General features: G+C 34.7%; 3 protein-coding genes and 1 long non-coding RNA gene across 4 annotated transcripts; 2 read left to right on the top strand and 2 right to left on the bottom strand.

The window, feature by feature from the left end:
• The first annotated feature begins 2,797 nt into the window (after positions 1-2,797).
• LOC127085930 (pentatricopeptide repeat-containing protein At5g42450, mitochondrial) lies at positions 2,798-4,573 on the top strand. Its single transcript, XM_051026476.1, has one exon. The coding sequence runs from the start codon at positions 2,967-2,969 to the stop codon at positions 4,548-4,550; it is 1,584 nt and encodes a 527-aa protein (XP_050882433.1). The 5' UTR covers positions 2,798-2,966; the 3' UTR covers positions 4,551-4,573.
• A 156-nt stretch (positions 4,574-4,729) lies between these two features.
• Positions 4,730-8,140, bottom strand: LOC127085929 (cysteine-rich receptor-like protein kinase 10). Its single transcript, XM_051026475.1, has 7 exons — positions 7,216-8,140; positions 7,017-7,136; positions 6,415-6,590; positions 6,102-6,312; positions 5,708-5,945; positions 5,280-5,430; positions 4,730-5,197 (listed from the first exon to the last, which is right to left on the bottom strand). The coding sequence occupies exons 1-7, from the start codon at positions 8,030-8,032 to the stop codon at positions 4,880-4,882; spliced, it is 2,031 nt and encodes a 676-aa protein (XP_050882432.1). The 5' UTR covers positions 8,033-8,140; the 3' UTR covers positions 4,730-4,879.
• Positions 4,997-9,146, top strand: LOC127085931 (uncharacterized). Its single transcript, XR_007789318.1, has 4 exons — positions 4,997-5,127; positions 7,154-7,738; positions 7,864-7,957; positions 8,646-9,146. It is a non-coding gene; the product is annotated as an uncharacterized LOC127085931 (long non-coding RNA).
• Positions 9,147-10,174: 1,028 nt separating this feature from the next.
• On the bottom strand, positions 10,175-11,101 carry LOC127081689 (uncharacterized). Its single transcript, XM_051021915.1, has one exon. It carries the CDS (start codon positions 11,099-11,101, stop codon positions 10,175-10,177), a length of 927 nt encoding a protein of 308 aa, XP_050877872.1.
• Between the last annotated feature and the right edge of the window lie 1,164 nt (positions 11,102-12,265).

Below are 12,265 nucleotides of genomic sequence, written 5' to 3' on the forward strand. Positions count from 1 at the left end.
CAAAATTATTGGACTGTTCCTAGTAATTGCACTCACCATTGGGTCATTAGGTTGTTTATGTGGAGAATTCTTCCTGCCACCCCCCAAATTATACCTGACACCCCTATACTTTCATATTGCCCAAACTGTCCCTGACTGAAAATTAAATGAAAATTCTAAACGAAATTTTTGGTAGTCTTAACAAAATTTCCGGTAGTATATTTTAAATTTCTGGTATACCAGATATTTCAAAATATCTGATTTGTTTCATTAATTTCCAGAAATTTAAAATTTACATGTGGCTACCAGAAATTGCAGCCTAAATAAAATTTCTGGTAGGGTTATTTTTTGTTATTTTTTGGATGTTTAGGATTTTGCCGATAGTTTTGAATGAATGTGATTGCATCGACAATTTTGTGTGATCCAAAGTAAATGCAAATTTGTATAAATATGGGATCACATATTTGATAAAAACATCTCAAAAAATGCATCTTGCTCAATTTTTTGTTAAGGCAGAAGTGTACTTTAACGGAGTTTCACCTCCCGTAGAGTTCCGACTTCCAGATGGCACCAAATCTCTCGCCAGCTTGACGTCCAAGTTGAATGAATTATTGTTTAATACTGAAACTAGGAAGGTGAGAAAGATCGAATTTCATGAAAATTAGACTGATACTAACATGGGGGTGAAATATAACCTTATTGAGTTGAAGACCGACGAAGATGTGAAGGAAATATGGAGATCATTTCGCCGTAGGTTAACAAAGGGGCCGATCGAGTTAGATGCTATGCTTCCAAGATCTGTTGACGACATAATAGAGATGTTGAAACATCCAGAATCATCTGGCAATGTTTAGGTTTTTCTTATTTATTATTTTTTTCTTAAGTTATGTTTAAGTTAATGTTGATGTTGATTTTGTCTTTCAGTTAATGTTGGTGTTTAAGTTATGTCATAAAAAATATTATGCCATAAAAAGTTATGATGAAAAAGTCTAATAGTATACAAATAATACATAATATACGAAATTCATGATATACAAAAGATGTCTAAATAGGCCTCCCACGAGTTATGTCTGCAGCTCGAGATAATCCAGTATAAACCTCGCCATTTGGGTTAACCAAACCCATGAGGTTATCCATAATAACTGCAATCATCTGGAGGCGCTGCCGGGCATCTGCATCAGCTGCAGGAGGCGACGATGACACCTTATCAACAGGTACCCCAACACCAGAAGGCCCCACATTAGCAATAGGCGGGATGATGTGAGGGTGTGATACATTGAGATACTACTCTAAGTAACCATCCTCACACTATGATGAATGCTGAACCCTAACTGCCTGATCTCTAATGGCATAACCGGAGCTGATGAAGTTACTCTGAAACCACCAATCAATGCTCGCAGATGGTATATCTAGAACTGGTCATAAGATACTCTAAATATAACTATACTGTCGCAGATACCTCTCGGGAAAATGTCTAGCAACCATGGTCTCCCACCACATATAACATGAATATAATGACGGCTCCTCGAACTCACAATGGACTATATAACCAGTGTATGGTGTCCAAATGACATCATCTACAGTCAACGTATCGAGCCTCCTCCTGTACTCAACAACATCACCAAGATTTATTTCCCGACCTTTCATCTTTTCTCCCGTGGTCAACATACTCAGTAATCACTGACCGATCAATGAGTTCTCTAGGGAATCCTCCATCAGTGTGAACAAAGGGCTCGGTAGAAGGAGTTGTAACCTCCGTGTCAGTAGTAATAGATGGAATCGAATCAACAACATCAACATCTGGCTGGACCACCAGATCAACCTCTTCCAGACCAGTCTCTTCAACAACCTCCTCAACAACAATCAGATCTACAACATCCTCAACCATCGAATCAACAACTTCATCAACAAGAGCAACATCTGACACCACCTTATCTCTAGGCTGCTCTATTGAGCATATCAGTCGGCATCAAGTGCTACGAGGTGCCCGAAATTGACCCTGCTCAGCCAACCGCTTTCGGTGTGAATTGATTGGGGTCACTTGTCCAACTCGTATCTAGGAAGACTTAGCCTTAACACCCTTTGCAATAGTGTCGTCTCTGCCTTTGTATTTCAAAGGAAAAATAAAAATAAAAAATTAGCAACTATCGAAAATTTTATAATTTATGGTATAAAACAATGTTTTGGTACATACCAAAATTTTTAAAATTTTTGGCATAAATTTCCATGGTATATATATTGGAAATTTCAGAATTTTTGATACAAAATCAGGTTTTTATAACTACCGGAAATTATGAAATTTTCGATATATTCAATGAGATTTTGTACCAAAAATATTAAAATTTCCGGGAAACATCGGAAATTTTGAAATATTTGGTACAAAATACCAAAATTTTGAAAAATTCGGTATATTTACTCATTGTTTTTGAAATTTCTGATACTTGCTCCAAATTTCCAATATCGCTCAAGTAATTTCAAATTCGCATCTGTAGACTGTAAATTTTAAATTTTTTAAAAATAATTTTACAAAAGTAGTGTCGTCTTGGAGGTGCCAGATTAACGAGGAAAACAAGTTAAATGCTGATTTATGTGAATCAACTATTTGCATATCTCCTTACATTTCAGTTGTTAAAAAGCTTGGAAAGTTGTTTGGTTAACTTAATTTAATAAAAAAGAATATAGTGGAGTGAAATAAAATACAATACAAATTTACTTTTATTATTTGAACATTTTTACCATAAATAACATTTTTTTTTTCATTTCAAATAATATAAACATTTTTCTTTAAATTATATTTTACCTTATATCATTCCTTTTCACCAAATTTCTTTTCAACTCATAATTTTGCACCTATCATAGCCAGCCCCGACAGCCACCTCGTATTGTACACGAAACCCGTTTAGCTTTGTAACAAATTCTCAGTTTTTTTCAAACAATAACACACCAGTGATAAGAAAACACCAATCCAAAACCATACAAAATCTCACATGAAAAACATAGTTTCTAGATTCTATATACCTCCATGGATCACACCCAATTTTCTTTCCTGTGGCTATACAACTAAAACCATTCATGCCCATCATAAAATCAATGTTTTACAAACAGAGTTTCAACCAAATGGGTTTGATTCAACCACTTTCGATGTTGCCTGCAACATGTTTGATGAAATGTCTGAGTTAACTGTTCAATCAGCTACTAATATAATAAGTGGTTTCTCCAGGCGGCATTTCCATGAAGATGCTATTTATCTTTTTTCCAGAATGTTTGCATCGACGATCAGGCCAAGTGAGTTCACTTTTGGAACTGTGCTTCATTCTTCGACCCGGCTTGGAAATGTTGTTGTTGGTAAACAGCTTCATGGCTGTGCTATTAAAACTGGGCTTGGCAGTAATGTGTTTGTTGGTAGTGCACTTGTTGATTTGTATGTGAAGTTGAGTACTATAGAGGAAGCGCAAATGGCTTTTGAGGATACTCGGTATCCTAATGTGGTGTCTTATACGACGTTGATTGGTGGTTATTTGAAGACGGAAAAGTTTGAAGATGCTTTGCGGGTTTTCCACGAGATGCCAGAGAGAAATGTTGTCTCGTGGAATGCGATGGTTGGTGGGTATAGTAAAACAGGACATAATGAAGAGGCTGTGAAGTTTTTTATTGACATGCTTAGAGAAGGGTTTGTTCCGAATGAATCTACGTTTCCTTGTGTGATTTCTGCAGCTTCTAGTATTGCTTCACTTGGAATTGGGAGAAGTTTTCATGCGTGTGCAATCAAGTTTTTGGGTAAACTTAATGAATTTGTTGGTAATTCGCTTATTAGCTTTTATGCAAAGTGTGGAAGCATGGAAGAAAGTCTCTTGGTGTTTGATAAGATTTATAAAAGGAATGTAGTGTCGTGGAATGCTGTGATATGTGGTTATGCGCACAATGGAAGAGGTGTTGAGGCAATAAGCTTGTTCGAAAGAATGCGTTCTGTAGGCATCAAACCGAATAGGGTATCCCTATTAGGACTACTCTTGGCTTGTAATCATGCCGGTCTTGTTGACGAGGGTTACTCGTATTTCAATAAAGCTACGATTGAGAGTCCCGATTTGTTAAAACCTGAGCATTATGCTTGCATGGTTGACATGCTTGCTCGCTCTGGACGTTTTACAGAAGCTCAGGGCTTCATTCATCGTATGCCTTTCAATCCAGGAATCGGATTTTGGAAGGCAATACTTGGGGGATGCCAAATCCACAATAACCTGGATTTAGGGGAGCTTGCTGCAAGAAGTATTTTGGCGTTGGATCCTGACGATGTATCGTCATATGTTATGTTGTCAAATGCTTATTCTGCGGCAGGCAGGTGGTCAGATGTGTCAAGATTAAGGACAGAGATGAAGGAAAAAGGGATGATGAGGATTCCAGGTAGCAGTTGGATTGAAGTCAGCGGCAAAGTTCACGCCTTTCTTAAAGCAGACGAGAATCATGATAAAAAGGATGAAATTTACGTGCTCCTAAGCATTTTCTTTGTGCATTTAAGAGAAAATGAGAATTCCGATTGGCTCAACAATTGTTTTGATTTCAGTGCCGTATAAGTAATGAGCATAGTTTTATTTGATACTCCCTCTGTCTCGTAAAAAATATCTTATTTGAGTTGTGCGCGGTTCTTAAATGGCAACGGCCCAAAGCTTTTGTCAGGAATGAACAAAGTTTTGTCTGAAAAATAGAAGAGTGCTGTACAAAATAGTATAAGCCATAACAAACACCTAAGATATATACTTTCAAGACTCAATCATTTTTACACACCAAAAATTTATGCAATCTTTTTAAACATGATGTTCTGTGTTTTAAGTAACCAACAGTTCCCTACAAGTTTTCTGAATCCTATACAAGCTAAGATGTAAAACATGTCTAATTTCATTGTTCATCTAGGACTCAATTCAGACAAGGTTACTTCATTGGCAGAGATAGAAGTATTTGATGAAGACTCTCGGTCAACAACAGCCCGTTCGGCGACAGCTCTTCCAATAGAAAATGCAGGGCGTGTAGGGCCGGGAAGAGTCTGTGTGTCACTTACAAGCATGTGAACAACACTTGACATTGTAGGTCTGTCTGCTGCATCTTCTTGTACACACAATAGTGCAATCTGTATACACTTCAGATATTCATCAGGTACACATGTCTTTTCTATCAAAGGATCCATCAACTCTATTTCTTTTCTTTCACGCCAAAGGTTCCATGCCTATAATTATACATGCATTAGATTTAAGTTATAAGTGAGTATTTTTTTCTTTAGAAAAGAATGAATACAAGCATATACTTACATATATGAGAAGGCTTGGTCCATCCTCTGAAAGATAGAATTTGCTGCATTTTCTTCCACTTATGATCTCTAGCAAAAGAACTCCAAAGCTGAAAACATCTGACTTCACTGAAAATAATCCTTCCATAGCATATTCTGGAGCCATGTATCCACTGCTCATAAAATCAATGTATCAGTAAAATTCAACTGACTCGAATTGAAATTACCCGTCACTTTTTTCCTTTCCTTCCGATAAAAACATAACATCTTTTAGCAAGAGAAGATAATTTTTTGTTAAGATGTAATACTTTGACTGTAGGGTTTCATTTGATAAAACTCGCCTTTCTTATTAGGCCATGTGAAGTAGGCTATTAAATTTGATGCTATAATTCATGTGAGGAAGTATGCATTATTGTACTATTGAAAGAAAGCAAACTAGTTTATACTTACTAAGTTCCTACGATTCTGATTGTACTTGCTTCATCCTGGTCTCCTCCAAATGTTCTCGCCAGTCCAAAGTCTGATATTTTTGGATTCATTTCATGATCTAACAGTATATTGCTAGCCTTCAGGTCTCTATGAATAACTCTGAGCCTAGAGTCTTCATGAAGATATAGAAGCCCTTTTGCAATCCCATTAATAATATTTAATCGCTGTTTCCAATCTAGTTGTGCTCCCTTCACCGTATCTGATGAAAAAATATAAAGCAATGCAACTCTAAGAAATATGACTGAAATTTAAGTAGTATCCATATATTCAAAGAGTAAACATTGTGGAACTTATAATCTGTTCAAAAATGAAGAGAAGGGTAGTAAAAAGCAGGTTCGTTGTCGGGGGCTCATACCAAATAGGTGGAAATCAAGGCTTGAATTAGGCAAGTATTCATAGATAAGAAGCTTTTCATTTTGCTCAATGCAGCAAGCCAATAGTCTCACAAGGTTTCGATGCTGCAATTTGGCAATCAATATTATTTCATTTTTTAATTCCTCCACACCTTGAACTGATGTTTTTGAAAGCCTTTTAACAGCAATTTCCCTTCCATCAGCTAAAACACCCTAAATAATTTTTCAAATTTTCTCTGTAAGAAACTTGTAAGGGAGGAAATCTAACAAATAAAATATATCAAGTATTATATGTATGTTAATCGAATTTGTTACCTTGTAGACAGTTCCAAATCCACCTTTCCCTAATTTATATTCATCACTAAAATTATTAGTACTTTTCAGAATGGTATTCAAAGGCATTATTGATAGGTCAGTATTTCCTGTCTCCTCGATATCAGACTGATCTTGAGGAAAGATTGGACTAAGGTTTTGCATATAATTTCTTCTATCTGAAAAGATGGAGTTATTAGAATAAGTACAGGAATAAGGGAATTGTTAGGAAGGGGAAGTGTCACATGTAATCTATGGTGAATTGATACTTGAAAATCGATCAAAATTTCGGCACCTTTGAACTCAAGTTCGGGGTTCTCCACGTCTTTAGGAAAGAGAGTCATCAGATCGATGCTAATTCAAAAAATCAAGATGGTTTCCTTGTTTTTTTGCTGAACCTGCACCGATTGGATTACCCTCTCGATCCTAAAAACGGATAATACCATGAGGTTTTACTTGCGGAGACCAGCATTGATCATTCTTAGAGTTTCAAATAACTTTCAAGCATCGGTCCATATAGACCATGTGAGATATTTTCCACCCTAAAAGCCACCTACAATTGTTGATAATCTTAGATTTAAGAACTGTTGAGATTTAGAGCTTACTTTTTCTATGCTTTAAGCAGCATAAGTAGTATGTGCTCAAAGCCAGTATAGCTGCTACTACTGTTCCGATTACTACAATGACTATTATGATCCATGACTTCGTTCCGTCCTTTTCTTTGGCTGCAATAACAAGACAGACCAATGTTAAATGAAGTGCAAATATGAGGTGAATTCAAAGAAAAAGAAATAAAAACCATACCTTGTTGAGGCACAGGAGCATTAGAAACTGTATCATTTATAAAAAACGGCTGAGTTTCATACATCATAATACAACTTGGAGAAAAAACTCTCCACACTTTCTTCTCCTCGCAACAATTCTCAACATCCTCGAGCATATTACTCAAACAAGTTCCGCATTCCTCACTAGTAATATCTCTACTACACTGCACCCAACCGTACCGTCTCTGAGTACCATTTATGTTAAACATATGCATACCAAACATCAAAGGTGTCTGTGACCCCATTTGTATCAAACCGTTCATCAAAATCCTCGCATCACTATCAAATTCACCAGCACTAGTCAAATTCTGTGTTGCATCAAACATAGGAATCCTTGGTCTTATAGTAAGGTTACCGAAGAAGTTCTGATTCGAGTACCTCAGAAGACAAAAAGGGTACCACAAAATTGCTGAAGCATTATTAGGACAGTGTTGTTTCAACAATCTGCTAGAGTTTTGGACACATGAATGACAGAGACTTGTATTAACATCGCCGCGACACAGGTATTGTCCGTAAACTATATTGTTTTGATCACTACCTGAAGTTCTATTTCCAAAACCATTGCTTGTTGCAGAATCTGATGATAATGAAGAGATTAAATTGTTGAGGTTTGTCTGATATGTTGTAGAGGGAGCAATAGAAGATTGGTCCAAACAAGCATATCTATAATCAAGTAGCTCTTGTGAATTGGTGTTGTTTTGGCCTACAACAAAATAGAAAAGGTATGTGAATTTGATGGTAAATAACCATAATAGATGAAACATTCTTCTGCTGCTACAATCACTGTTTCTGATCATTATAGTTTATATATGATGATACTTGTTTGTGCCTTAGAGGTGTTGATTTCATAATAGTATGTGATTAATTTATGAAACATTTAATATGGATGTAACATACACTTTATTATGTTAAAATAATCATAAAATGGCTGCCATGCAGGGTAAAATTTCTGACCATGGAATAATAAATTTGAAACTCAGAAAAATATTGCTAAACTTGGACTTTATAATAATAATAATAATATTGCTAAACTCAACTTTGCAAGTGCTGATTTATTTAATTAATCTTATTTAGATTGAAAGGGTCTCATTCATATCAGAAAACGTGTCTGGGGTGGGCCAGGCAACAGAGAAATTTTGATATTGAAAAGTGAATGAGATAAGGAAGAGTCCAAATTATTGAACATGTTGAAGTATTATAAAAATTTGTCAACTTTTAAGCCTACATAAAAGAAGAGTAAAACATTTTTGAGTCTCCATTAGCCTTGTTAAAAATTTAGTTTACTTTAATCAAATAACTTGTATGTTCACGTCAAATGACTTGTATGAGTACAGTGTTTCAGGTTTTTGGTCACCAAATTTACCCATTTCTACAAGTTATTTATACTATTTTTGTCTTGATTATGACTAGATACTGCCTCATAGGGCTGGGCAGCGGATCGAGCGGTACGAGGCCAAAACCCCAAACGGACCCAACCGGGTGAATAAGGTTGATCCAATTCTGACCGGATTAATAATTCGGGTTTATTTGGGTTTGGGTTTCTAGTTTGGTTTTCTCGAGCTTAATAGAATTGGGTCCAAATGGAAATAATACAATTTCTTGATTTAACTTCCCCACCAAATTATACTTGACACTCCTCATACTTTCATACTGTCCAAGCTGCCTCTAGCTGAAAATTGAATGAAAATTCCGAATGAAATTATACTTGACATTTTTCTTTTATTTTACTTTAACATTCTTGTATTTGGAAGTATAGAGAACGCGGAGAAATACTTGACATTTTTCTTTTATTTTACTTTAACATTGTATTTGGAAGTATAGAGAACGCGGAGAAAGGAAGTCATTTAATGGGAAAGGGAGAAGAGGACTTTTCATTTATGTATGAAAGTTTATTATATAAAATATTTGTTATTTTTACCTGCTTTATTTTACTATTTTGACCTCTAACTTTATAATCTACCATATTATTTTATTTGAAGCTTTAAGAGATAAGTCCATATAATTTGTTTTTTTGAGTCTTAAATTTAACTACACTCCAAATATAATTTTACAATAAGTACACATTTTAATTGAAGAAGAAAAAAGTTATCATGTGGCATTGTTATATAATGTCGCTTAGAAAAATGTTTCTTCGATATGTGATAATCATGAAAACTATAAGATACTTATTTTCTTGATCCAAATCGTGATAGAAATTAATATTGCTTGTTTTGTCTTATTTATATTTAATTATTCAAGCGACCACTTTGATGTATCTGATTAAACTTTCTTCAGAGTGCATTCTCTATTGACATGAAGGAAAAAAACTAATGTAAAAAGAACATGTAGAATTCATAAGGAGTTCTAAATCTATTTTATTGGAGGCTATATTATTCAATTTGTCGGTTAAGAAACAAGATAATAATAGAAAAAAGGCGTTAAAAACTCGTTTAAAACAATGATCATTTGAGGAAGTCACTTAATGGGATTCGTAATAAGGTTGTAAGGTCGAATATTTGTTATGGGCACCACATAAACTATTTAATTATATCATTTCATGTAGGAAATTGAAGTCGACGATTATTCTAATTGAAAATACAAAATATACTCTTAAAATGAACTTTTCCATTTTAATGAGGTACAGAGGGAGTTAGATGAAATTAAAATTTAAAATTTATGCTCATGTTTCACGATTTGATCCATCATAACTGGAAATGAGAAAAATATATGTGTACCAAGGGTTACTCTTAAATAATACACATATGAGAATATGGATTCTATCATAAAAGATTTAATCATTCTCTCCTCATTGTCATAAGGGGAAGTACAAGCACTTGATTTTTATCAAAGAGAAAAGTAAATCCTAATGATAACTACCTAATGATTATGTACATATAAATTAATCTACATTGTCAAAATAAGATGAATCCTCAACAATGAAAAAAGTTGGTAATTCGATCTCAAAAGGGGTGCAGGTTTCTACTCAACTCATGCATATTGGTAAAGAATCCGAATAGCCCGTGTTTGTATGGCAAAAGTGATCTTCGTTTATTGCTCCCTTTTCTTGCTTTATTTGTCACATAAAGCTTCTCATAATAAGCCGTTAATGTATTTTTGGGTTTTTCACCTTTCCTCTTTTTAATAATGATGTTTTCTACATTGGGCTTTATTGACGTTTTTGACTCTGAAGGATTCAATATAACAAAAGAATCCTTATGGTCACTGTTACTTCGAAGATCCAAATTTTGTCTAAATCTCCAGAGATTTGATGATCCTGTTGAGTTGCTTTTCTCGTAACACTCACTTGAAGCCTTCATTGTAGTATTTTGCAATATCTCATTTTGAGTTTCTTTAGAAATACCACTCGATATTGATTGTGGACTTACATAATTCTTAATAAAGATGTTCTTTAGAGGATGTCGAATATGTGAAGCATTGTTATTTATGGTGGGGAATAATTGAAGCGATTGGTCAAAAGTAGGCAGTAATGCTCTCATTTTTCCATTTTCAAATATGTCATCGGCAAATATATGCATTCCTTTAACATCGGTGCATGCAAAACTAAATTCTTGTTCTTCATTATTTTCTTCGTCGCTTTTTTGAATTTGTTGATTTGTGCTACAATGCGATTGAGATTTATCTTGAGCGGGAGCAAAGACATCAAAATCTAATACAGTGTCGTTGTTAATGTGTTTTTTTGTGCTACAATATGGATCAAGATTATCTTGGATGAAAGCAAAGTTATCAAAATCAAAAGAAGCATCGTCACTTATTTGGTCATTTGTGCCACAACATGGATCAACTTTATCTTGAATAGGATATAAGCAAGAAAAATCAAGGAAAGGGTGAGGTGTACAAAGGATTGATAGTGCTTGCACCCTTAACATCTCTATATTTGAGTTTGTTTTCTGCATTTTGTTTTAATAGAGAGATTGAGAAATATGGTGAAGTAACTTTGTTATTGAAAGTGATTGTTAAATGAGATATAAACAACAATTTTTTATTGTATTATGTTAGTTCAATGGGACACGGTTAGCTTGGATATTTAAGGAGGTAGTTACGTGCGGAAGGTGTGAAGATTATTAAAAACTTGCTAATTTGTTTAACACTACGCCAAATAAGGGAAAAGAGGGCGCTTATTTTGGCCTATAACAGCGCTTTTAAGCGCCCTCTAAAGTGGCGCTGGCATAGGTAAAGACAGCGCTTTGTTTTCCTGGAGAAAGCGCTGTCTAAAGTGGCCCTTTAAGGGCCACATTATAGTGCGCTTTCAGAAAAAAAGCGCCCTCTGGAGTGGTCCATAAAGGGACACCTTAGAGGGCGCTTTCTAGAAAAAGCGCCCTCTAAAGTTGTCAATGTAAAGTGTTTAGAGGGCGCTTTCTGGACAAAGCGCCCTCTAAAGTTGTCAATGTAAAGTGTTTAGAGGGCGCTTCCTACAGAGAGCGCCCTCTAAAGTGTTAGTTATTTTAAAAAAAAATTGTTTGAAAAACAGTGGATATTTAATTGGTAACCTGTTCGCATGCTGCAAAAGTGTAAAATTCATATTGATTTCATCCTTTAATCCAATGTTATACACCATTAATCCATTGATATATACAACATGAATCCATTTATATACAACATTAATCCTCCATATATACAACATTAATATATGATTCTTTGATCAACAATATACAACAACATATTCATGATTTAGTAAAAGTACAACAACAATATACAACATATATACAACAACAGCATACAACAACAACATTCCATACATATATGTACAACAATATACAACCTAGCTATATGATTCTTTGATCAACAATGAATTGACACAATTCATCCTTCATTTTATCCAAATGAGCTCTTGAGTAAGATTTGTATTCCTCAAAGTACTACAATTAAGAGAATAAAACATATTCATGATTTAGTAACAAATTAGATGAAATATCCGATAATATTAAAATAAACCCTAAGTTATTATTCCATACCATTTTTGGGATGTCTATACGATTCAACGCAATGATATCTCTCATAAATCTCAATACAAAAAATCCGCAATCGACCGA

This window comes from Lathyrus oleraceus, chromosome 5, assembly GCF_024323335.1.
Source record: "Lathyrus oleraceus cultivar Zhongwan6 chromosome 5, CAAS_Psat_ZW6_1.0, whole genome shotgun sequence".
Lineage (NCBI taxonomy): Eukaryota > Viridiplantae > Streptophyta > Magnoliopsida > Fabales > Fabaceae > Lathyrus > Lathyrus oleraceus.